Source organism: Microcaecilia unicolor, chromosome 11, assembly GCF_901765095.1.
Source record: "Microcaecilia unicolor chromosome 11, aMicUni1.1, whole genome shotgun sequence".
Classification (NCBI taxonomy): domain Eukaryota; kingdom Metazoa; phylum Chordata; class Amphibia; order Gymnophiona; family Siphonopidae; genus Microcaecilia; species Microcaecilia unicolor.
In genome coordinates this window covers 108,636,034-108,661,030 of record NC_044041.1, presented here as the reverse complement: position 1 = coordinate 108,661,030, position 24,997 = coordinate 108,636,034, and the positions used below count along the sequence as shown (strand labels likewise).

The 24,997-nt window shown below is 43.5% G+C and overlaps 1 protein-coding gene across 2 annotated transcripts in view; it reads left to right on the top strand.

The window, feature by feature from the left end:
- Positions 1 to 24,419, top strand: part of NRTN (neurturin) — a 147,530-nt gene extending 123,111 nt beyond the window's left edge. For both annotated transcript variants that reach the window (XM_030219792.1, XM_030219791.1), the window contains exon 4: positions 22,779 to 24,419. In XM_030219792.1, coding sequence (XP_030075652.1) covers positions 22,779 to 23,227 — 449 coding nt within the window. In that variant the 3' untranslated portion in view covers positions 23,228 to 24,419. The remainder of the gene's footprint in view (positions 1 to 22,778) is intronic.
- The last annotated feature ends 578 nt before the right edge of the window (positions 24,420 to 24,997 follow it).

Below are 24,997 nucleotides of genomic sequence, written 5' to 3'. Positions count from 1 at the left end.
GCTTAAACTAAATCACTGGTCCTTAAAATCTCTCAACAGCAATGTAGCATTTCAGTTACTATTTCCCATATATCTTCTGACTATGTATGACTTGATAAATCCAATAAATTCCGTTCCAAATAACTTGTCACTGATAATTTATAGTAAATTTAACAAAATAATACAAGGAATGCACTTGCTCAGAAATCAGGAAAGGAATGAACACAGAAAGTTACATCATTCACAGAAGAAAAAAGGAAGGAGGGAAAACTTGTCACTTATCTTAATAGGAACAACATGTCTTCTTCTTATTTTTTCCACATGTTTAATGCCCAACAGAGGCCTTCATTTTGCCAAATACTCACTGTTTCAGGGGCGAAACTTGCTAGGCAGTTTCTTTAAGTTTGCACATATCATATCTGGGATCCCAGTGTTTCATCTCAAGACTGCACCAAATCATTGAGCGGCTGAAACGAGTCATCTCTCAAAATACACCATCCTGGTCCGTCTTCCCTCCTCATCCCAATTTCACAGCCTTTTATAGTTGCTGATATCACTAAAGAGTGGCACTGCCAGGAAGTGTAGTCTGACCAGATCTGCTATTAGACATGCTAGGGCCAAAGTCAAAACCTTGGGAGAGGGATCCAAAGCCTGCAGACAGACTTGGAGCCCTCTGTGGTATGGAGGCTCAGAGTAATTGCCCACTAGGCTACTATTTTCACTCCCCCCCCCCCCCCCCCCCCCCCCCCCATGCAGGCAATGATCCTGATAGCTTCTGGCTGTGCTTTTTAAGTTGCACACATAGTACATAAGATGAAGAATGCCAGGCATGAGTAGTCAATGTTCATACACCCTACTAAAGATGGGTGATATTTTGCTGCTGCTGATACCCAGTGTGACCTCTTAACTCCACTTGTGAGCTCTGAGATTAATACAAGCAGAAAAAGCTCTGTCTCTCAGCATCTGCCTGATGTGCCCTTCATTTCTTGCTCTTTTGATTTTCCTTTGCTAGTGTCTGTGCTGCTAATGTGCTTCATTGGCAGCTTTACTCAGTGCTTGGATTCAGATCATGTTCCTGATGTATTGGTGGTGGGGGTGGGGGGGGGGGGAGGGAGAGAGTCTGGCTCCATAGCAACGATATTCCACATTCTATAAGAAATTTCATTAATTAAATCATCTCAGTTTTCTTGCACTCTTTCTAATCATTTTCTGGAGTTTACATCTCCCAGTTCCGATCCTTGTCCTGGGATGGAACATGAACTTGGCCTGACAGGATGTTTTCATCTTTTCTTCTCCTCTTGGCTGTAGAGTAAGTAGTCTTCTCCTGGTCACTCTTTCCTCCAAGGTTGATGCAGCGCCACTCCTGACCAGATAGATGGGACTTCATTTCTTCTTCAGTGCTCTCACTTCCAGATTCTCCAGTCCTGGAATTTGCAAAACTATTTCCAGAATTCCAAACTCTGACTCCTTTCTCTTCCCCGTCTCCCTCCCCCCCCCCCCCCCCCCCACATGTTCTCAGAACCCACATAGGGCATCTGTGTTGACAATTTCCACAGCTCCTTTTTCGACTTGGGCTCATTGATCCACTGAGGTAATGGAACTAAAACCCCAGCCAGTTCTATCCTTTCTCTCTTCAGTTCTCATTCACCTTGTCTCTCAGAAGTCTCTCCTGGTAGTCCAAGCACCCTGACCTTGATGGCCAGTGACCCTTCTCAGGAAAGTTTTCAGAGCATAGCAAAAACTCTCTAGACTTCTAATCTGCAGCCTCCTGGGAACAGTACCTCACTCCAGACAGTCTGACTGCTTCAGTTGTGAGGTACAACCCTCACCCATATTGGGGGGGGGGGGGGGGGGTACTAGACAATCTAATTTTTTCATTGTACTTCAACTGGTTTGGCATTAGAACCTAGCTCCTTGAAGAAGAGTGACAGAAAAGATGCAAAAAGACTAGGACTGCACACTGGTTAAAAATGTTAATCACGCGATTAATCGCATTGAGGGGCATAATCGAAAGGGACGGCCAAGTTTTTCTGAGAACGCCCTCACAGGACGTCCCTGTGAAGGGGCGGGAAGACCTGTATTATCGAAACAAGATGGACGTCCATCTTTTGTTTCAATAATATGGTCGTGGATGCCCAAATCTGGAAATTTAGTTCAACCTTAGAGATGGTCGTCCTTAGACTTGGTCGTTTCTGATTTTCGGCGATAATGGAAACCGAAGATGCCCATCTCAGAAATGACCAAATCCAAGCCCTTTGGTTGTGGGAGGAGCCAGTATTCGTAGTGCACTAGTCCCCCTGACATGCCAGGACACCAAGCGGGCACTGCAGTGGACTTCACAAATTGCTCCCAGGTGCATAGCTTCCTTACCTTGTGTGCTGAGCCCCCCAACCCTCCCCCCCCAGAACCCACTACCCACAACTGTACACCACTACCATAGCCCATATGGGTGAAGGGGGGCATCTAGATGTGGGTACAGTGGGTTTCTGGTGGGTTTTGGAGGGCTCACATTTACCACCACAAGTGTAACAGGTGGGGGGGGGGGGGAAGGCCTGGGTCCGCCTGTCTGAAGTGTACTGCACCCACTAAAACTGCTCCAGGGACCTGCATACTGCTGCGATGGATCTGAGTATGACATTTGAGGCTGGCATAGAGGCTGGCAACCAATATTTTTAAAGAATTTTTTTGAGGGTGGGAGGGGGTTATTGACCACTGGGGGAGTAAGGGGAGGTCATCCCCGATTCCCTCCTGTGGTCATCTGCTCAGTTTGGGCAGCTTTTCGTGGCTTGGTCATAACAAAAAAAGGACCAAGTAAAGTCATCCAAATGCTCGTCAGGGATGCCCTTCTTTTTTCGATTATGGGTTGAGGATGCCCATGTGTTAGGCACGCCCAAGTCCCGCCTTCGCTACGCCTCTGACACACCCCCGGGGAACTCTGGTGGTCCCCATGACGGGAAGCAGTTGGGGACGCCACACCCACGAAGCTCAAACTGTCTGTGGGGAGGGGGAAGGGAGGAAATGGCAGTGCTTGATGAAAGAGAGAGCTCAGTTTGATAGGAGATATGCTATAGGATGTCATTCTGAGGCCAGGCTAAGTCTAAAGCAGGAGAAGGTATTCTCTGCAGCCTATCTGTGAGATGGAAAATGCTCTCTGAAGCTGCTGCTATCCCAAAAGACCTGGATTTTAGGGCATCCCTACCATACATACATAAAGAACCCCACTTGATTACAGTTCCATCAACATTTTGTATTTCCCTTACCAAGCAAGAAATCTGTTGCACACGCCTAGAAAGTTCTACAAAGAACCTCCATATCTGTCTGATAAAGAAACAATTGATCCATGTTTGTGGCTCTGTTGCACTGTTCGACATCAGAAAACTGATATTCCACTTTCTGTTGGAGGTTATGAAAAGATCTTTCCTGAATGAGAAAGATCTTTGCCTAGCACAATCCCACTGCCATTCTCCCCCAAAACCTAGGAGTACAGATACAAAAGGTCCCATTCTCTGGGAAAAAAAAAATCAACACCACTTCATGCAATCTCCTATTCTAAAAGTGTATTCTAGTATTCTATATTCCATACTTCAAACATTTTCATAATAAATTAATTCAAACTTACTTATATTACTTGGTTTATATTTGCATATGATATTGAGCTTGCTTGAGAAAAGCTCTAATACAAAATAAATGGTCTCTCAGTGATAATAGCTGGTGTCCATTTTGGCCTAGAGCTGTAGTTAGGCACAAAGACTGGATATCCTTTCCAAACATTCATTGTGCCTTGGATGTTTGCTTGTCCTTGGTCACCAATTTTAACATTGTTTTGAAAGTTGTTCTGAGAGTTGTCTCATATTTCACAATCACAGAATTAATCACGGGATTTCATGACTCTTGATTAACACATGTAATCAATTTGTACATAGTTTCTCTTGGTAGATGTTCATGTCCTTGAGCTTGTAGTAAATAATGGACAACTCCATCTGCCATCTTGTAGCTCCTTTTTGTACATTGAAGCTCCACTCATGAGAACTGGTGATGACTTCTCATAGTTCATGCAGTGTTTCAGATTATATTAGATGCCTAACTGCATGGAAGGAATCTTTGTGACGACTCATCTCGTCTAGAAGGTGGTAATGAAGTTCTGTGATTGTAACTTTGCCTTTAAAGAAATGATAAGGAATTGAGAATTTCAAGGAAAGCTTCTGACTCCTCTTTCGAATGAACCAAAGGAGATTCTTGAATGATATGAACTTTCTTCCTCACTGTAATAATCCAAAAACTATGTTGGGCTGCCCAAATAATCCACTTTTCCATCTTTAAGTTTGATCCAGCTTCAGCTTGACAATCTATCTCTTCCAAGATATCAGATAGCTCTACAGGGCCTTCAAAATCAAGATATCCTCAAAACATGAAAGGGTTTCTTTTTAAGATCTAACTTAAAGTGCATCCATGTATTGCTAAAGTATCTCTAGTACAAGTGTTGCTCCCTGAACTGTCAGAATTTAACATAACATGCTTAACGACAATGAGTCTTTGTGTTTCATGGATTTTGGCGGAGGGATCAGGGATGTTGAATCTGGTTGGGGTTTGAGGATCAGAGAGGGGCATGCTACGGGGATGCGAGGGATCAGACATGGAGAGGTGATGAGGAGGATCAGGGGGATCTGAAGCTGGAAGAATGGAGGTGGGATCCCAAAAGAGGGGTCCCAAAAGGGGGGCTTCAGAGATCAGGGGCATTAGACTAAGTCTGACGAATCTCCTTAAGCAAGTCCCAATTGATTTAGGCGGGTCCTGATTGAATATTAGCCTGGACCTGAATAAGTAACGGTGGCCAGCACATGTCTGATCAGACCCAAATGTTCAGTGCCGGTGCCAGGACATGGCCTGGTATTGACTATCCAAGCCTAATTTAGCCGGTAACAGTCAGTGCTTTAAAAATGCTGAGAGTTGCCAGCTGAATATTTGTTTCTACAAATGTGGTTTGTTTATTATGTTTGAGGGTATTGTAACTTTTGTTATACAGTTTGTGAGTCACCTTGGGACTACAGAGGAAAATCAGATACAAATATAAATAATATAAACTCTTGAGCACAACTTCGTAATCTGCCCTGAAAATCTTCTTTTAGATCAATGTTCAGTTTCTATTTCAAAAATGTTTTCTATCTGGGTGTGCTGCTGGATTCTACATTATCATTACGTTCTCAGCTAAAATCAGTAATTAAAACTATTTTTTTCAAATTTTGGTTGGTCAGACGATTATATGACTATTATACATCTGAGAACTTTAGATTAGTGGGACAGAGTATAATCATGCCCCATTCTGATTACTGTAATTCCTTATATTTAGGATTGCTGGCATATGCCCTACATGTATTGCAAATTGCACAAAATGCCACAGCAAGAGTAGTATCAAGATATTTTAGATTTGAACATATTACACCTATCTTGTATAAACAATCACGGCTTCCAGTGGCCTGGAGGAGTCAGTTTAAGATTCTCTTGCTAATATACAAGACTGTCCACAATGACGGGCCATTAATCATAGCCTTGATACTGAAGATCTATTGTCCTTCGAGAACGCTGCAGTCAATGGAAAATGATTTACCGGATATGTCATCCTTCCACACAATGAGCTTACATGAATGGAGATCTAGTACTTTCGCATAAGAGGTCTGTAGCTGTGGAACTCTACCTAATGAACTGCTTAAATTGGAGCTCGTCATATCATTTTGGAAACAGTTAAAGGCTTATTATTTTATTAGGATCATTTGTTATACAACCAATAGGCATGTTTTTCCAACTATTAAGATAGGATTATATTTTACATAGTAATATAGTAGATGATGATAGATAAAGACCTGTATGGTCCATCTAGTCTGCTCAACAAGATAAACGCATTACATACAGTGGGGGAAATAAGTATTTGATCCCTTGCTGATTTTGTAAGTTTGCCCACTGACAAAGACATGAGCAGCCCATAATTGAAGGGTAGGTTATTGGTAACAGTGAGAGATAGCACATCACAAATTAAATCCGGAAAATCACATTGTGGAAAGTATATGAATTTATTTGCATTCTGCAGAGGGAAATAAGTATTTGATCCCCCACCAACCAGTAAGAGATCTGGCCCCTACAGACCAGGTAGATGCTCCAAATCAACTCGTTACCTGCATGACAGACAGCTGTCGGCAATGGTCACCTGTATGAAAGACACCTGTCCACAGACTCAGTGAATCAGTCAGACTCTAACCTCTACAAAATGGCCAAGAGCAAGGAGCTGTCTAAGGATGTCAGGGACAAGATCATACACCTGCACAAGGCTGGAATGGGCTACAAAACCATCAGTAAGACGCTGGGCGAGAAGGAGACAACTGTTGGTGCCATAGTAAGAAAATGGAAGAAGTACAAAATGACTGTCAATCGACAAAGATCTGGGGCTCCACGCAAAATCTCACCTCGTGGGGTATCCTTGATCATGAGGAAGGTTAGAAATCAGCCTACAACTACAAGGGGGGAACTTGTCAATGATCTCAAGGCAGCTGGGACCACTGTCACCACGAAAACCATTGGTAACACATTACGACATAACGGATTGCAATCCTGCAGTGCCCGCAAGGTCCTCCTGCTCCGGAAGGCACATGTGACGGCCCGTCTGAAGTTTGCCAGTGAACACCTGGATGATGCCGAGAGTGATTGGGAGAAGGTGCTGTGGTCAGATGAGACAAAAATTGAGCTCTTTGGCATGAACTCAACTCGCCGTGTTTGGAGGAAGAGAAATGCTGCCTATGACCCAAAGAACACCGTCCCCACTGTCAAGCATGGAGGTGGAAATGTTATGTTTTGGGGGTGTTTCTCTGCTAAGGGCACAGGACTACTTCACCGCATCAATGGGAGAATGGATGGGGCCATGTACCGTACAATTCTGAGTGACAACCTCCTTCCCTCCGCCAGGGCCTTAAAAATGGGTCGTGGCTGGGTCTTCCAGCACGACAATGACCCAAAACATACAGCCAAGGCAACAAAGGAGTGGCTCAGGAAGAAGCACATTAGGGTCATGGAGTGGCCTAGCCAGTCACCAGACCTTAATCCCATTGAAAACTTATGGAGGGAGCTGAAGCTGCGAGTTGCCAAGCGACAGCCCAGAACTCTTAATGATTTAGAGATGATCTGCAAAGAGGAGTGGACCAAAATTCCTCCTGACATGTGTGCAAACCTCATCATCAACTACAGAAGACGTCTGACCGCTGTGCTTGCCAACAAGGGTTTTGCCACCAAGTATTAGGTCTTGTTTGCCAGAGGGATTAAATACTTATTTCCCTCTGCAGAATGCAAATAAATTCATATACTTTCCACAATGTGATTTTCCGGATTTAATTTGTGATGTGCTATCTCTCACTGTTACCAATAACCTACCCTTCAATTATGGGCTGCTCATGTCTTTGTCAGTGGGCAAACTTACAAAATCAGCAAGGGATCAAATACTTATTTCCCCCACTGTATGGTTTGTGATACTTCATATGTATACTTGACCTTGATTTGTTCTTGCCATCTTCAGGGCACAGACTGTAGAAGTCTGTCCAGCACTAGCTTTGCTTCCCAATTACTGGTGTTGCCAACCCAATTTTGCTATGCTTCGATGGATCCATTCCTCATAAACAGGATTTCTTTGTGTTTATCCTATGCATTTTTTAATTCTATTACCGTTTTCATCTCCACCATCTCCCATGGGAGGGCATTCCGAGTATCTACCACCCTCTCTGTGAAAAAATACCTCCTGACATTATTCCTGAGTCTGCCCCCCTTCAACTTCAATTCATGTTCTCTAGTTTTACCACCTTTCCATCTCTGGAAAAGGTTTGTTTGCAGATTAATACCTTTCAAATATTTGAACATCTGTATCATATCACTCCTGTTTCTCCTTTCCTCCAGGGTATACATGTTCAAATTAGTTAGTCTCTCATACATCTTGTAATGCAAATCCTATACTATTTTTGTTGCTTTTCTTTGCACCGCTTCAAGTCTTTTTACATCCTTAGCATGATACAGCCTCCAAAACTGAACACAATACTCTAAGTGGAGCCTCACTAATGATTTATAGAGGGGCATCAACACCTCCTTTCTTCTGCTGGTTATACCCCTCTCTATGCAGCCTAGCATCCTTCTGGCCACGGCCTCATAAGTGCTGTGGTCAGCACTGACCCTGGATATTCAATGCTGGCGCCGTTTCCGTTGACTGGCATTGAATATCCAGTTTTATTTTTGGCCATCAGAATTTAACTAATTAAGCTGATATTCAGCGCTAAGTTTCTAGGGTGCGGCAGTAGCCAAAAAAGCAAACAAGATGCTAGGAATTATTAGGAAAGGGATGGTGAATAAAACTGAAAATACTATAATGCCTTTGTATCGCTCCATTGCGCATCCGCACCTTGAGTATTGCGTTCAGTTCTGGTCATCGTATCTCAAAAAAGATATAGCGGAATTAGAAAAGGTTCAAAGAAGAGCGATTAAAATGATAAAGGGGATGGAGCTCCTCTCGTATGAGGAAAGGGTAAAGAGGTTAGGGCTCTTCAACTTGGAAAAGAGATGGATGAGAGGAGATATGATTGAGGTCTATTAATTCCTGAGTGATGTAGAACAAGTAGAAGTAAATCGATTTTTTTACTCATTCCAAAAGTACAGACTAGGGGACATTCGAGGAAGTTACATGGAAATACTTTTAAACAAATAGGAGGAAATATTTTTTCACTCAACGAATGGTTAAGCTCTGGAACTCTTTGCCAGAGGAGGTGATAACAGCGGATAGCGTATCTGGGTTTATAAAAGGTTTGGACAAATTCTGGAGGAAAAGTCCATAGTCTGCTATTGAGACAGACATGGGAAGCAATTGCTTGCCCTGGGATTTGTAGTATGAAGTGTTGCCACGATTTGGGTTTCTGTCAGGTACTTGTGACCTAGCTTGGCCACTGTTTGGAAAACAGGATACTGGGCTACATGGACCATTGGTCTGACCCAGTATGGCTACTTTTATGTCCTTCTGGATAAAGATAGGACTGCTATTTATGCTGCTAAACCCAGCGTTGAATATCAGCGCTAATTGGCTATATCGTACAATATAACCAGTTAACTGCTATGGGCCAGATTCCATACATGGCGCCTAGAAAATCCACATGGAAAATATTTCTGCCCAAGCATATTCTATAAGGGGTGCCTACATTTAGGCACGGTATATAAAATACACTTAATTGATATCCTAGCGCCTAAAAACTATGCGCCTCTATTTACATTATTGAAAATGTGGCATAAATTCCGGCATGTAGATTTTGGCGCATTGGGCCATATTCTATAACAACACATGTAAATTTTGGAATGCCCATTTCTCAGCCCATAATCATGCCCCTTAAAATGTAGGCACAGTGCGCTACAGAATACACTTAGCAAGTTACGCACGTAAATTCTAATTGTTGCCGATTAGTGCTCTTTGTTGCTTGGTAAGTGCTGTTAACAACACTGATTGGCTTGTTAAGCCAATTAAGTTATGTGCATTGTTATAGAATACACTTGGATTTCAGTGCAAAACACTAGGAGGGGCATAATCGAACTGGGTGCCCACGTTTTCCTGGGGCCGTGCTCGCAGGACGGCTCCATGAAGGGTTGGGGAAACCCGTATTATCGAAACAAGATGGGCGTCCATCTTTCGTTTTGATAATTCGGCCGGGGACGCCCAAATCTCAACATTTAGGTCGAGCTTAGAGACAGTCGTCCTTAGGTAGTCCTTAGAGATGGTCGTCCCTGGTTTTCGGCGATAATGGAAACCGAGGACACCCATCTCAGAAATGACCAAATCCAAGCCCTTTGGTCATGGGAGGAGCCAGCATTCGTAGTGCACTCTTCCCCCTGACATGCCAGGACACCAAACGGGCACTGCAGTAGACTTCACAAATTGCTCCCAGGTGCATAGCTCCCTTACCTTGTGTGCTGAGCCCCCCAACCCCCCCCCCCCCAAAAAAAACCCACTACCCACCACTGTACACCACTACCATAGCCCTTATGGGTGAATGGGGGCACCTAGATGTGGGTACAGTGGGTTTCTGGTGGGTTTTGAAGGGCTCATATTTACCACCACAAGTGTAACAGGTAGAGGGGGGATGGGCCTGGGTCCGCCTGCCTGAAGTGCACTGCACCCACTAAAACTGCTCCAAGGACCTGCATACTGCTGTCATGGAGCTGGGTATGACATTTAAGGTTGGCATAGAGGCTGGCAAAAAGTTTTTTTTTTTTTTTAGGGTGGGAGAGGGGTTGATGACCACTGGGGGAGTAAGGGGAGGTCATCCCCAATTCTCTCCGGTGGTCATCTGGTCAGTTCGGGTACCTTTTTGAGGCTTGGTCGCAAGAAAAAATGGACCAAGTAATGTTGCCCAAGTGCTCATCAGGGACGCCCTTCTTTTTTCCATTTTTGGCCGAGGACACCCATCTCTTAAGCATGCCTCAGTCCCGCCTTCGCTACACTGCTGACATGCCCCCGTGAACTTTGGTCTTCCCAGCGACAGAAAGCAGTTGAGGACACCCAAAATCAGCTTTCGATTATGCCGATTTGGGTGACCCTGAGAGAAGAACGCCCATCTCCCGATTTGTGTCGGAAGATGGGGAACAACGGGCTCTCTCTCCCTCTCTGGGCATAGCCAGCCCTGCAATTTGGGGGGGGGGGGGGGGTGTGGGTGGACTTTAACAACCGGCTCCCAAAATTTTTCAAAACTTAACAAATGGCTCTCGCGAGCCCATGAGAGCCTGCTCCAGCACACCACTGCCTGTAGGTGTGCTATATAGAATCCAGGGATATGCACTAACCATGAATATTCAGTTGAGATCACTGGTTATCGCCTGCTGAATATTCACGGTTAGCTGATTAAATGCTATTTAAGCGGTCAGCGGACATTGCTGACTGATCAAATAGTGCTGAATATCGGGGGACATAAGTTTTCTTTTCTTTGACCATGATGTGCTATAAGTACCAGTCAGTTTGTATTTTAAAGTCCCACAAGATCTTGGCCTGCTCATTTCTGTAAGCTTTTCTATGTTATGACCTCAACAGTTGTTGGCTACAATAAAACCATACTTATTGCAGATTCCAGTCGATTAGTTTAGCCACTCGATCATTGTGCTGTTGAAAGTCTGTTTGGGCTATTTTTCTACAGTCACTGATTACATGGTCTACAGCAGTGTTCTTCAGTGCAAGGCATGGGGACCAACAGCAGCCCCTGCGGAATTCATCATCATTCTAGCTTTCTTTCTGCTACTCTCTACATCTCTACATCTCTTCCCAAGCTCATGGCAGAAGTAGGGAAGTAGGGAAGTGGATAGCAGGAAAAGCCGCATGCTTGAAAAACAAGGTATTTCTCAATAGATGAAGAGAATGTATTTGGAAATACCCTCCTCCCTAAGGATACACACAATAAAAAGTTTGAAGGCGGGCTGATGGGTGGGTATCATTGACACGCACTGATCAGCAGTTTCGAGGCCTCGCATGGGAAGTTATTGAGTCTCTCTCCTTCATCTCATTTGGATCCAAAGTGGCCCCATTTTAAAAATTAGAGAAGATCATAGTTTCATCTTTGGCGTTGCATAATCAGCATGTGCTGTCATTTTACATTTTTTTTAATCTTAGCTTTCTTAACATTTGTTTGTAATGCTTGTTCTTGGGCTGCTAAGATCATTTCTTCAGTTTCATTTTACTATTACTAGTATGATTATTACTATTAGTAGTAGTCTTTCTATACTACCCTTCAGTATGAACTGCAGAATGTTTTACAATAAGGCTAAAATAAGAGGCTATCATGAAGGCTACCGCAGTCCCCTGTAGACTTTTATCTAGGCTGAGGTTCTTCCCAAATAGTGGACCCACTTGCTTTTGTGATTTTCCTTGTGATTCTTCCCTTTCATCCTCTTGTTCACGCATGGGCTGAAGGGACAAGGTTCATCATGTCGGTCATATTATCAGATCTTCACCAGTAGATCAGAAGATTAGATCTGCATGTTTTCTTTAGAGAGACACATAGATAGATACATAAGGGCTGATATTCAGCCCGTGGGAGGCAGGCCAGCTGAGTTCCGCGATCGGCGCTGAGCCCGGATGTTCAATGCCTGGCTGTTTCCAGTAACCAGCACAGACTATCCATTTTTTTCCGGCCAGCTTAAACTTAACTGGCCAAGTCAATATTCAGCGCTGGCTGGTTAAGTTTATAGTGGCCAAAAATAGGCCTACTATTTGGGTGGCCTGATTTCGCCACCAAACTTAGCCAGAAATGTGCTGAATATTTGTGGCTAGCCAGTTTTATCGCACTAAGCTGTATATTCAGAAGAGATAACCGGGTACCTCGTGCTGAATATTAGAGCTTAACTGATTAAGTGCTATTTAACCGGCCAGGAGCCGTTCCTGGCCGGTTAAATAGCGCTGAATATCGGCTGGATAGAGACTGCAGCAGGTGCAGACAGACAGACACGGCAGGCTGTTAGAAATCACTTGACTGCCTCCTAGTGTCTGGGGCTAATATTTACATGCTAGACTAAATACAGAACAACTGCATAACTGGAGTCTCAGATGGAGGTGACTACTGATGTTTAGACTATAAATCAGAGCTGCCAACTTACCTTGTTTCAGGAGAGAGACATTTTGGCTAAGTCCTGGTTTTGGACATGAGCAGAGCAGAGGGAGACAGCAACACAAAAAACCGTGGAGCAGAAGTAGTGTAGAGGGCCACAGATGAGACAACCAGATGGAGTCAAAATGTAAGGGAGGCAATTTTATTTAAGAGACCTGATACAGCCCATGTTTCAGCAAATGCCTGCATCAGGGGTCTGTACATATAAAACTACACAACAGTAGAAATCAATAATAACACACAGATACAATAATGCATGCTGCATATAAAATCATTAAAAAATAAATTCATGATATCAAATCTCAACACTAGATATCAGAATGATGTGTAAACAATGCAAGTTTTCTTAGTCCTGGTTTTGAACTTATATCCTAAACTAGTGTCTTTGCAGGTCCCATAATGCATCACGATAAGGTTGTCAGAAATCCAGGACTGGTCTAAAATCTCCCACTTGAAACTGGGTAATTTGGAAGCCCTGGTAAATATATATACCTAGCTCTTCTAATCTCTGTATTGATGTCCAACCTATGATCCATGGGCTAGAACCCAGCCCACCAAACACTTTTTTCTGGCCCATGGAAGGAGCTTGGCAATTCTTGTGGTCCTTACAGTGGGATTCCCGCCATGGCTCTGAGCCCGCATGGGGTTGAAAGTTCAGGTTGATCTCACAGTTTCATGTCTCATGAGACTTGAGACCACAAAACCAACCCAAACTTCCGGCATCACGTCTCAAGCTTGCAGAGCAGTCATGGTGGGGAAGCAGGAATCCTGCTGTTTCTTCTTCAGCTGAGGGAAAAGAAATTGGGTGAAGGCTGGGGGGGGGGGGGGGGGGGGGCGGGTTGTTACATGAGCAACAGACACTTGGTGAAGGCTGGCGGAAGGTTACATGAGTGAGATTCACTGGGTCAAGGCTGGCAGGCGGTTACGAGAGACTGGATAAAGGCTGGAGGGGGTTACATGAACTAGAGAGTGGGTGAAGGCTGGGGGTAGAGTTATATGAGCATGATGGAGATTGGGTGAAGATTGGGGAGGGGATAATGCATCGTCATATTTTGCCACTATTTGATAAAACATGTGGCAAAATACGATGGTGTGTGTTTTGGCCCTCCAAATGTCACAAAATATAAAATGTGATCCCTGATAGAAAAATGTTGACAAGCCTGATCTACTATATCTGTTTATGTATATTAAAATTTGTATTTTGGGTAAGAGACAGGACAATTGGAGGAGGGAGGAGGTGAGCAAATTGACCAAGAGAAAGAGGAAGGAGAGAGAGGATAAGAGTGTGGACAGAGTAAGAAGGAAACTGAGAGAGAGAAAGAGATGGCAGGATGGTGATGAAATGGGACAAGGCTGGATATGGGCAAATAAATTCAGGGAGAGGAACATTCTGACATTAACTCCCTCTCCTAGAGAGCTAATGTGGATTTATAGTGTCTCCGACCTCCATCCATCATGGCATAATGTGTTAACGTTTGTGGCTGATCATATCTGAGCTGCATGGGCTGTCAGGGGCAGTGGGCTAGCCATTCAAGGTACATGTCTTGCCTACACACCCCCTCTGTCAGAGTGTCAGTCGATTACTATTAATGGTGCTCTGCATTTCCCTCCCGCCCTGCATGCATGGCCTAGCATCTCTCCTTCCCTTCCCAGCCCCGCAAAGCTCTCACAATCCCCCCTCCCCCCGTGCCTTAAAATCACCTACAGTCTTTGCTTGGGCAGCAGCACTCATAGGCTGCCCGCGGTCTGCACCAAGGCTTTATTTTTGAACCATTCTGCCCCTTCTGATTCAACATCCAACCCTTTATTAAATTCTGCTAAGTCAACTACCTTAACCACTTTTCCTGGCAACGAATTCCAGAGTCTAACTATGCGTTGAGTGAAGAAACATTTCCTCCAATTCGTTCTAAATTTACTACACTGCAGCTTCATTGCATGCCCCCGTGTCCTAGTATTTTTGGAAAGCGTAAACAGATGCTCCACATCGACCCTTTCCATTCCACTCATTATCTTATAGACCTCTATATCATATCTCCCCTCAGCCGCCTTTTCTCCAAGCTGAAGAGCCCCTGCCTCTTCAGCCTTTCCTCATAGGGAAGTCGTCCCATCCCCTGTATCATCTTTGTCACCCTTCTCTGCTCCTTTTGTAATGCCACTATATCTTTTTTGAGGTGCGGCGACCAGAATTGCACACAATACTCGAGGTGCGGTCACACCATGGAGCAATACAACGGCAGAATATTATCCTCATTTTTGTTTTCCATCCCTTTCCTAATAATACCCAACATTCTATTTTCTTTCCTAGCCGCAGCAGCACATTGAGCAGGAGGTTTCAACGTATCAACGATGACACCTAGATCCCTTTCTTGGACCGTGATTCCTAACGCTGAACCCTGCATGACGTAGTTATAGTTTAGGTTCCTCTTTCCCACATGCATCACTTTGCACTTGTTCACATTAAATGTTACCTAATGCAGTGAAGACAACGTATGACCACTTAAACTTCCGGAAATCACTAAAAATTTGCCTGTTCAAAAAGGCATACACTACCGATCCAACTTAAATGCCTGTACCCTGCAATACAACGAAAACAAAGCTCGCACTGGACATAATTAAACTCTTCTTCCCTATGATTCCCTAATTACACATGAACTTTACTCTTCCTCTACATTACTTTGTACTTGTTCATACCGTAATTGGCGATCACCTCTACGGTACTATGTAAGCCACATTGAGCCTGCAAATAGGTGGAAAAATGTGGGATACAAATGTAACAAATAAAATAAATAAATAAATAAAACTTCCTGTTTTCTGAAGGGTAGAACAGTTCAGACAGAAAGCCCCAGTGCAGGCTGCAGGCAGCCTGTGAGTGCTGCTGCTGCTGGCACTGTCCAGACAAAAACTAGAGGTGATTTTACGGAACAGGAGGAGCAGGAAATGCACCCCTATTAAAAATTCTTGGCTATGCTGCTGATCAGGGGGAATGTAACAGTGCTGGTCCTCTTTCATCCGGTCTCCATTCTCTCAGCACAGAAGTAAAGGAGTAGTCTAATGATTAGATCACAGGACTGAAAAGCAGTCCTGGTCTAAATCTCACTGAAACAGATCCTGGTTTAAGTCTCACTGTAGCTCCTTCCTTGTGATCTTGAGCAAGTCACATTGCCTCAGGTACAAACTTAGATTATGAGCCCTTCAGGGACTGAAAAATAGCTACTGTACCTAAATGTACACTAACTACTTCAACAGCTTGTAGGCAATATATTAGAAAATAAAATAAATATAAATAAAACAACACTGACATTTAGGTTTTTGATGGTTTGCTTTGTCCTAGACTCTGCTTTGTCGCAATTGGAAACAAGTATATTCTTTTGTTGTGGGGATTTGGGGCCAGATGTAAAAGAAAAAGAAACAAACAAATAAAAAAATACCTTTATGAAGCTGTGGCAAAAGGGGGCCTGCGCTGGCATCAGTGTGTGTTTTTGATGCACACCGAGGCCCCCTTTTACTGCAACGGGTGCAAGGTAGGTCTTTCTTTTTTTCAGGAAACGATTTGCGGCAAGTGAAGCACTTGCTGCGCAGCCATTTCAGGGGGGAGCCCTTACCACCACCGATTGAGATGGTGGTAAGGGCTCCTGTGTTAACCTGGCGGTAACCGGGCAGCGCGCAGCACTGCCTAATTACAGATGGGTTCACACCGACACTACAGAAATAAAAATATGCTTGTAGCGCTGGATAAAACGCACACTGGGGGTGGGAACTACCGCCAGGCTGCTGTGGTAGCCCAGCAGTACTTCCTTTTTAGAGAGCGGTAGGCCCGTGTTGGGCTTACTGCCGCTTTGTAAAAGGGTCCCTCAGTATGCCTGTACAAACAAGAGTGCCTTAAACTATTTCTTAAAAATGTCAAACTTCTGCAGTAGACGAAGTCGAAGCGGTAGATCATTCCACCTACTAGGGCCAGCATAAGATAATACAGCCTTTGATACAACAGAAGAGTGCAAGCACTTAAATGATGGAACAATCAAGAGCTATGTATTTTCAGAGCGTAATACTCATGTAGGTTTGTAATACTGCAATACTTTCCTAAAATATTCAGAAACTGAATCATGTAAAGTCTTAAAAACAAAGATAGCAGTTTACAGGGTCGGTCTTAGGCCAAGGCGACTGAGGCAGCCGCATAGGGCCTTGCGCTTAAGGGGGCTCTGCGCGGTGCGCCTCAGTCAGCCTCCTCCACTCCATCCCGGCACTCTGGTATTTAAATTTACCTCGCTCCGACGTTGCAGCAGCTGCGCAGCGTCAGTGAAAGCGCTGCCCAAAGTCTGTAACCTTCCCTTTGCTCGTTCGTTCCCTCTCAGTGTCCCGCCCTCGAGGAAATGATGTCAGAAGAAGGCGAGGCACTGAGAGGGAACGAACAAGTGAAGGGAAGGCTGGTGGAGAGACGTCGGACAGCGCTTTCACTGACGCTGCGCAGCTGTTGAAACGGAGGTAAATTTAAATACTAGAAGAGAGAAGAGGGCAGACAAATGGACATGGGAGCAACGGGGGACCCCCAATGACCCCCCCCCCCAGGTTCAGGGAGGGCTGGAAATCCGGTGGGTCTCCAGCCCCCCTAACTCCCCTCAACTCCCCTCAACATTTCCAAAACAGTCCCTGGTGGCCCAGTGGGTGACCATCCCCCCCTGAAAAATATCCAAAATGAAAAGCCATTTTCCAAAGTGAAACATGAACATCCAACTTTTGAACACAAAAAACCAGGGACATGAATGTCTGTCTGGCATCATTTTCAAAAATATGGCCACAAAGGTGCCCCTGCAAAACAGAGGGGTAGTCTCATGGTTAGTGCAGTGGACTTTAAACCAAGAGACACAGGTTCAAAGCACACTATAGGTCTTTTTTTGTTGTTTTGTAAATGTGATCTTCCAGGACCTGAAAAATACCTACAGTACCTGAATGTATACCACTTCAGTATCCTTGCAGGTATCTTATATATTTAGGTACCGTATGTATTTTTATGTATCTGGAAAGCTCAGAATTATAAATAAATAAATAAATAATAAAGAAGAAGTAAGACTTGAATCTGGCTCCCTTGGTTTACAGTCTACTACACTAACCCCTAGGTTACCCCTCTGACCTGTTTGCTGCTTTGTTCAGAATGGCCATAAAACCTGCACCTGACATAAAGCCTGGTTTTCCTTTACAGTTTCATTTTTAGGGGAGAGAGAGGGGGACAGCAGCTACTGGGGAATAAGGAGGGGTTATTTCTTATTCCCTAAATTGGTCAGTTGCTCGAGTAAAGTAACTTTTTGTAACTTGGATGTGTGACTGGAACAGGTCTAAATAAAAACAGCCTTATTTTTAGACATGGACATTTCTTCATATTCAAAAATCCCTGTTGGACGTTTTACTTTTGTGCCCTCCCTGCCCAGAAAACGTCTCCCAAACACCGCTTTGATCTGCTAGTTAGCAAAGGTGGTACAGCAAATGTGATTAAACTATGTACTTTCCAACAGGAAATGCATCAAGATTTCCTGTTCGAAAATATGTGAGATGAACGTCTGTATACTGAGGACATCCAGCATAAACAAACATTTTACAAATTGAAATGTCCAACATATGAACTGCAAAAAAGCAGGGATAAGGACTTGTCTGGCAGCATTCTTAGAAAAATGGCCACACAACTGTTACTGCAGAATAGAGGGGTAGCCTAGTAGTTTGTGCAGTGGACTTAAAACAAAGGGATACAGGTTCAAATCCTAATTATTTTGCCATTTTGAGTCCTCCAGGAACAGAAAAATGCATACTGTACCTGAATGTACACCACTTCAATAGCCTTCAGGCTTGGAAAGGGCTTATATATTTAGGTAGAGTAGTTATTTTTCTGTCTCTGGAGGGCTCACAGTAATAATAGCAATCATTAAAAAAAAAAAAAAACATTAAAGTGAGATTTTAACCTGAGTCTCTTTGTTTAAGCGCCATCTCACTAACCACTAGGCTACTCCTCAGACTTATTTTCTACTTTGCTAAGAATGCTTATAATGCCTGAAGCTTTCATAGAGCCTGGTATCCTCTTTCAGTTTCACTTTTAGGCGAGCAGGAAGGGGATGGCAACCACTGGGGGATTAAGAAGGTGTCATGCCTTAATCCCTCCAGTGGTCTGCTGCTCAATCACAGCACCTTTTTGTACCCTGGATGTGACTAAAACAGGTCTAATTTAGGACATCCTTCTTTTTAGACTTGGATGTTTCTTTTCTTTTGTAATCACTGTTGGGCATCCTGATTTTGGGCCCGCCCAATCCTGCCCAAAACACGCCCCCTTGCTATTTGGACATACTGCAATGTTGGACATCCCTTTTCTGCCTTTTTCAAAATTGGAATTTGGACATTTCAAGCACAAGGATGTCCATTTGGGCATTTTGAGACATCCATAGTCTTTGAAAATAAGCTCCATAGAGTTACTAGTAAATCTTGAGTATTGAACATGTGATTCACTCAGTGGCTTTTAGTGGTCGTCTTTCAATAACACAAAAAGTCTTACTGAACACTCAACAGGATTCTAAAGAGTACTTAAGCACAAGGAAGCAATAGATTTGTATAGCTTAATTATTATTTTGTTATTTTTTCTAGGTACTGCAGAGCTGCCAAGTTACCGATTCCAGGAGGGAGACTTTTTGGCCAGTCCTGATTTTAAACTTACATCCCAAAGCAGTGTAGTAATTGTAGTCCATGATTCTAGCCATTGAAATCAGTGCTGCAGGTGCATCAGGATGAAGTTGACAGAAATCCAGGACCAGCCAAAAAGTCTCCCTCCTGGAATGGGTAACTTGGCAGCTCAAGTGTGGTTGTTTTTGTGCTATCTAAAATTCATGCCTCCCCTCGGGATCCTATTTAGTTCACCAGGAGGCCTGTTTAATAAAGTGTACTAAACAGTATGGGGACAGTTTTGTAAGTGGATGCCTCCTTTTAGGTGTGTTGATGCTGCATGGTGAAAGGGGAGGGGAAAGGGAAATGGAACTTGATATACTGCCTTTCTGGGGTTTTTACAACTACACTCAAAGTGGTTTACATAGTGTATACGGGTATTTATTTGTATGTGGGGCAATGGAGGGTTACATGACTTGCCCAGAGTCACAGAAAGCTGCAGTGGGAATTGAACCTGGTTCCCCAGGATCAAGGTCTGCTGCACTAACCACTAGGCTACTCGTACACTCCATGTTCTTTAATGCATCTGGATGCCCAGATTCCTTTAGAATACTAGCATCACCTGGCATCAACACACTTTATATTTACGTGCTCTCAGGTATTCCAGCCATCAGTGCTGCCGAGAGAGGGGTGCAATCAGGCTAGGCATCCAAGGGTCATAGACCTGGCGTAACTGCAGTTATGTAAATGCAGCAAGGATGTACATAACACAGTATTCTGCAAGCCATCAGTGCTGCCGAGAGAGGGGTGCAATCAGGCTAGGCATCCAAGGGTCATAGACCTGGCGTAACTGCAGTTATGTAAATGCAGTAAGGATGTACATAACACAGTATTCTGCAAGTTGTGCACATAAGTGGCAGCACCACCCATGCCCCTCTCATGCGCCACCCATGTGAATGCCCCCTTGCATTTACGCACCATGCCACTTATGCATCTAAGTGTACATTTACCTGCAAACGTGTTCCTTATACATGCAAATTAGTGTGCATTGATATTGTGCTAATTTATATGTTAACTGAATGCTGTGTGAAGGGGCAACAAATGGGTGGGTTATAGGCAGACAATGAACATGGACTGTAAATGCAACCCAATAGTGACTTCCCCAGTATCACCCATCCCTATTTTCTACCTCCTAAAACACTAGCTACCTGCTTCTGAGCCATTCCATTGCCCACTGTTTTGAAAAGAAAGTCCATGCAATATGGATGTCTAAATGCCAGTTTTCAGATGTCCAAAACATGAACAGAGCTTTTAATATTTGGGCCAAGCGTACTAAAGAACTCTGGGGTCCTTTTACAAAGGCGCGCCAAAAGTGGCCTGTGGTAATGTGAGCGCATGTTTTGGATGTGCACCGGACCATTTCTCCACTGCGTCTGGAAAAAGGGGGGGGGGGGGGTTGGGCTGACAAATGGACATGCGGCAAAATTTAAACCAGCAAGCGTCTATTTATGGCCTAAGCCCTTAATGCCAACCACTGACTTAGCGGTAAGGGCTCATGCATTACCCGCATGCTAACCATCCAGTGTGCATCAACTGCTGACTATTGCCAGGAACGCCCCCGCGGTAGAAAATAGAAAATTATTTTTTACCACGGGTTTTCGGCGTGTGCCAAACTCGGAATTACCTCCAGGTGCACGCGCTAGCTGGGCGGTAATGCCTATTTGATGAGTGCTGCACATGTGTAGGCCCTTACGAGCCTTTGTAAAAGGGCCCCTATATGTTGTAACTGCAAGGACAGGGTAGACACGGACTCGATAGTGCACAGCCTTTGCACTTACTACAGTTCTGTAAACAGGCCCCTGGGTCTCTATGCCTTAATCTAAGTTGGTGGTCAGGAGCCCAGCTGTTGACAGGAACTAGAGATGTGCATTCATTTGAAATTCAACACACAAGGGTGGAGGCGAATAAATTCCAAGAAACCAGCAAGCCAAAGAGTAAGAGCATCAAAAAAAGTTTACTGGGACCCAACACAGTTGGGCATGCAAGCCTTCCTCAGGAGTCTAAAAATCGTAAAATCATAATGACATAAATACAACAAACATAAAACAAATGGAATATCAAATATCAAATATGAAATAACATATAAAATATAAAACATATAATCTATATATATAAAAGGCAACCGCAACGTTCTGAAGCCTCCACGGAAGTTGAGGCACCCGAGATATCCGGTGTGCCCTGGAGTGTGTGCACCGCCCTCGCGTCAAAACGTCATGGCGCGTCAAAACGTCATGACGTCGAGGGCGGAGCTATTGACACTCCAGGGCCGAAACGGCCCACCACAGCGAACAAGGCAAGTAGCTTCGAGGGACGGAGGGAGGGGGCCCCTTGCTAGCGCCCGTTTCATTCCGCGCAGAAACGGGCATTTTTTCCTAGTGTAATATATAATATATAGTATATAATATGTAAAGTAAATTATATAATATATAAAATAAAGAACACAGTAACCAAACACAGTGAGGTAATAGATAAAAATGTGGTTATATATAAAAGTTTTGTGGAAGTCGTGGACCCCTTTGACTTGCCATTCATTTGAAATGACATTTCCCATGTTGCTTCATGTAATTTTCTGCCCAAAATGACAGGACAAAAATATCAGTTTTTTCATGTTGTTAATAGTGTGCATTCTGTCCAAAAGATTGCACTTTACCAATGATATTGCATCTATAATTTTAAAAAACTAAAAACAAACGTTCTTGCAAATAAAATGGGAAATGGTATGAAACACTCAATAATTTTCTCTTCTCAAATCGCCAACAATCTTCACAATGTACTTTCAATGACAAATTACCCTTTCAAGACACCTTGATATAGCCATGGGTAAACCTTTGGCCATAGTCGGTAGGGTTGATGAGCATTCACAGTACATTGTCTTGAAAACTAAATGTGTTTGATTTTTTGTTGATAAATTACAGTCACGATTTGAAAGGGTAGCAGTGGATTTTTACTACACAGAGTTTTAATGATTCAATCGGGGTGTTTTTTTGCCAGTGACATAATTCACCTGTGAAATCCTGTCACAAAAGAATTAAGAGATAAAGGTGGGGTTCTGGGACTCTCCCCCTTCTATATTATACTCTGTAATGGGTAATTTGTGATTGAAAGTACATTGTGAAGATAGTTGGCGATTTGAGAAGAGGAAAATTATTGAGTAGTTCAACCAGTCTCTTCAATCCTCTGTTATATATTATCATACTGACAAAATTGTATGAAACAAAAAATTTTGGGGCTGCCATCTTATACCTTTGTAGTTATCATTTCACTATATTATGGCAGCTATGTGACACTTTTTCAGACAATTTTGCTGCTTGGTGCATGTGACATATGAGTTTTTATAAATAAACTGATCGGATTACCACCTCTTTGTAAATCCCTAACATTTTAGGGATTTTTTTTTCTGTGTGCTCTGTTCTTTCCACAATAACAACTCTTCCTATTCCATTGCAGATAGCGCTCTCTTTGAGAGTTACACAGAAGGAGAGGTGAAACAGCTGATCTCTATGCTTGTGGAACGGTATAGACAATCTACAAACTCTGGGGAGAATGAGTTACCTTCTTTCCCGAAGGGCGGGAACAGAATGAAGCGGGCTCGGGCCCGGCACAAACCCTGCGAGCTAAAGGAACTGGAGGTCAGCGTCAGTGACTTGGGCTTGGGCTATGAGTCAGATGAGACCATACTGTTTCGCTACTGCAGTGGGACTTGTGATACCTCCCTGAGGAACTATGACCTGTCACTTAAAAACATGAGAAGCAAGAAGAAAATCAAGAAGGAGAAAATGAGGGCCCGGCCCTGTTGCCGACCCCTTCTCTACGATGATGATATCTCATTTCTTGATGTTTACAACCACTATTACACCATCAAGGAGCTCTCAGCCAAAACATGTGGCTGTGTGTGAGGAGGAGGCCATGACTACGGGAGTTAAAGTGAAAAACACAACAAAGCATGGCACCTGGTGGCACTGCCTACTGTGGATCCTGCCCAGGGCACTAGCACCAGAGACCAAGAGGCTAAGAGGTGGCCGCTCAGCACGTTTCAAGAAGCCAGGAAGGCAACTGTTCCAATCTACCTCAGTTCTGTAGTCGGACTCTAGGGGCAACCATGGTCCTTGTGTTTGGTTGCAATTTATTGCAGCCTGTATGTAATAGGATACAAAGTAGTATTTCAGCACAACAGTACATACCTCCTTTTTTCCCAGCTGATCAGAAACTCGAGGCATTTTTCCCTCTTTACAGACAGAGCAACCCATAATAGAGGAAGACCAAAGTTTCCTATTGTACTCATCTATCAAAGGAATCCTCGGGGTCTGTCCCAGGTCAGCTTAGACAAGCTGATTCAGTCTTGGTTTTGCCCCATAGCCTTCAATTTCTCAAGGAAACACAGGAATCTACAAGTCAACCTATGCCAGGGACCAAAACTAGAACAGACTCAGCCTGTCACAGCTGACTTGGGATAAATGGCAGCCCTCCACTTTGCCCTTGTCTCAGTTCAGTTCATGTTTGGCCAATCACTAGGGTGGCCAATTGCTCTCTATTTGTGGAAGCAGCCTACATTTTGTTTAAACAAATTCTGCTCTTTCTTAGAAAAAAGCCTACCCAGTCCAATGCATTTCAAAGGGGGTTTATCCCTTATATACTCCAGTACAAGAGGTCCAAAGGGGCTCATAAATTAGCAATGGAAAGTCAGGCATCTTACAAGGAAACTGTGTATTTGTCATCATTGTTGTCAAATCCAATTCATTACCAGGTTTTGTTTTGTTTTAATTTGCCACCCAAACACTGCATGCAATATCCAAGCCAAGCTTTGACCAGGAAATAAGATGGTCTTCAGCAGCCAAGAAGATGGCTAGGCTGAAACTGTGCTTTCTCAAGATAGTACAATATTTTCAATTGACGTCCAAGATGGCATTGAACCCAAGCAATTTTCAGGACATACAGCATACATGTAGAACAAATTGTCTTTTGTGTTAATGATGAAACAAGAAGTAAATACTCTTTTGTATCTTAAGATCATATCTTACCATTATTACATTGTACACATATATACAGAGTCTGTAAATGTACATATATAAATATATATTAAATATATTGGTGGAGATTTCAGATATTTGTTATGATTCCTACCCCTTTCTTGAAGATGTGGATTAAAATATTGGATGCTATCACTGCTGTGTTGTAACGTTGAGTTTGACACCACAAACAGCTGTCAAGAATCCTCCTGTTCCGAGTAATGAAGTCAATCAGTGCTATGCATTTTCTCTATAATTTTTTCTAGTTGTGCAGGTATGATTTCTGAGGATCTGATGCAGAAAGCTACCATGGCTGCAGCGCACCCTTAATGAGCACTTTACCTGCTCATTAATGGACAATACCTGTTAAAAAGGTTTCTGTGCTACGCTTATTAAAATACACGCTAAAGAACTGATCAGCTACTCCGCAGCAACCCATAGCACAATGTAGGGCAGTGCGCTGATGTCTAGATTCCTGTTTAATATATTGTAAACCACTCTGATAGCTTTGCTGAAAACAGTATATCAAGTCTGATTAATTATTAAACATTAAACGTTACCATGGGAGCTCAACACCAGAAAACTACCACCAGGTCTGATGCTGGCCCCCATAGTCATCATCAGCCCCATCTCTCTCTCTCCTCTGCCCCACAGAAATGC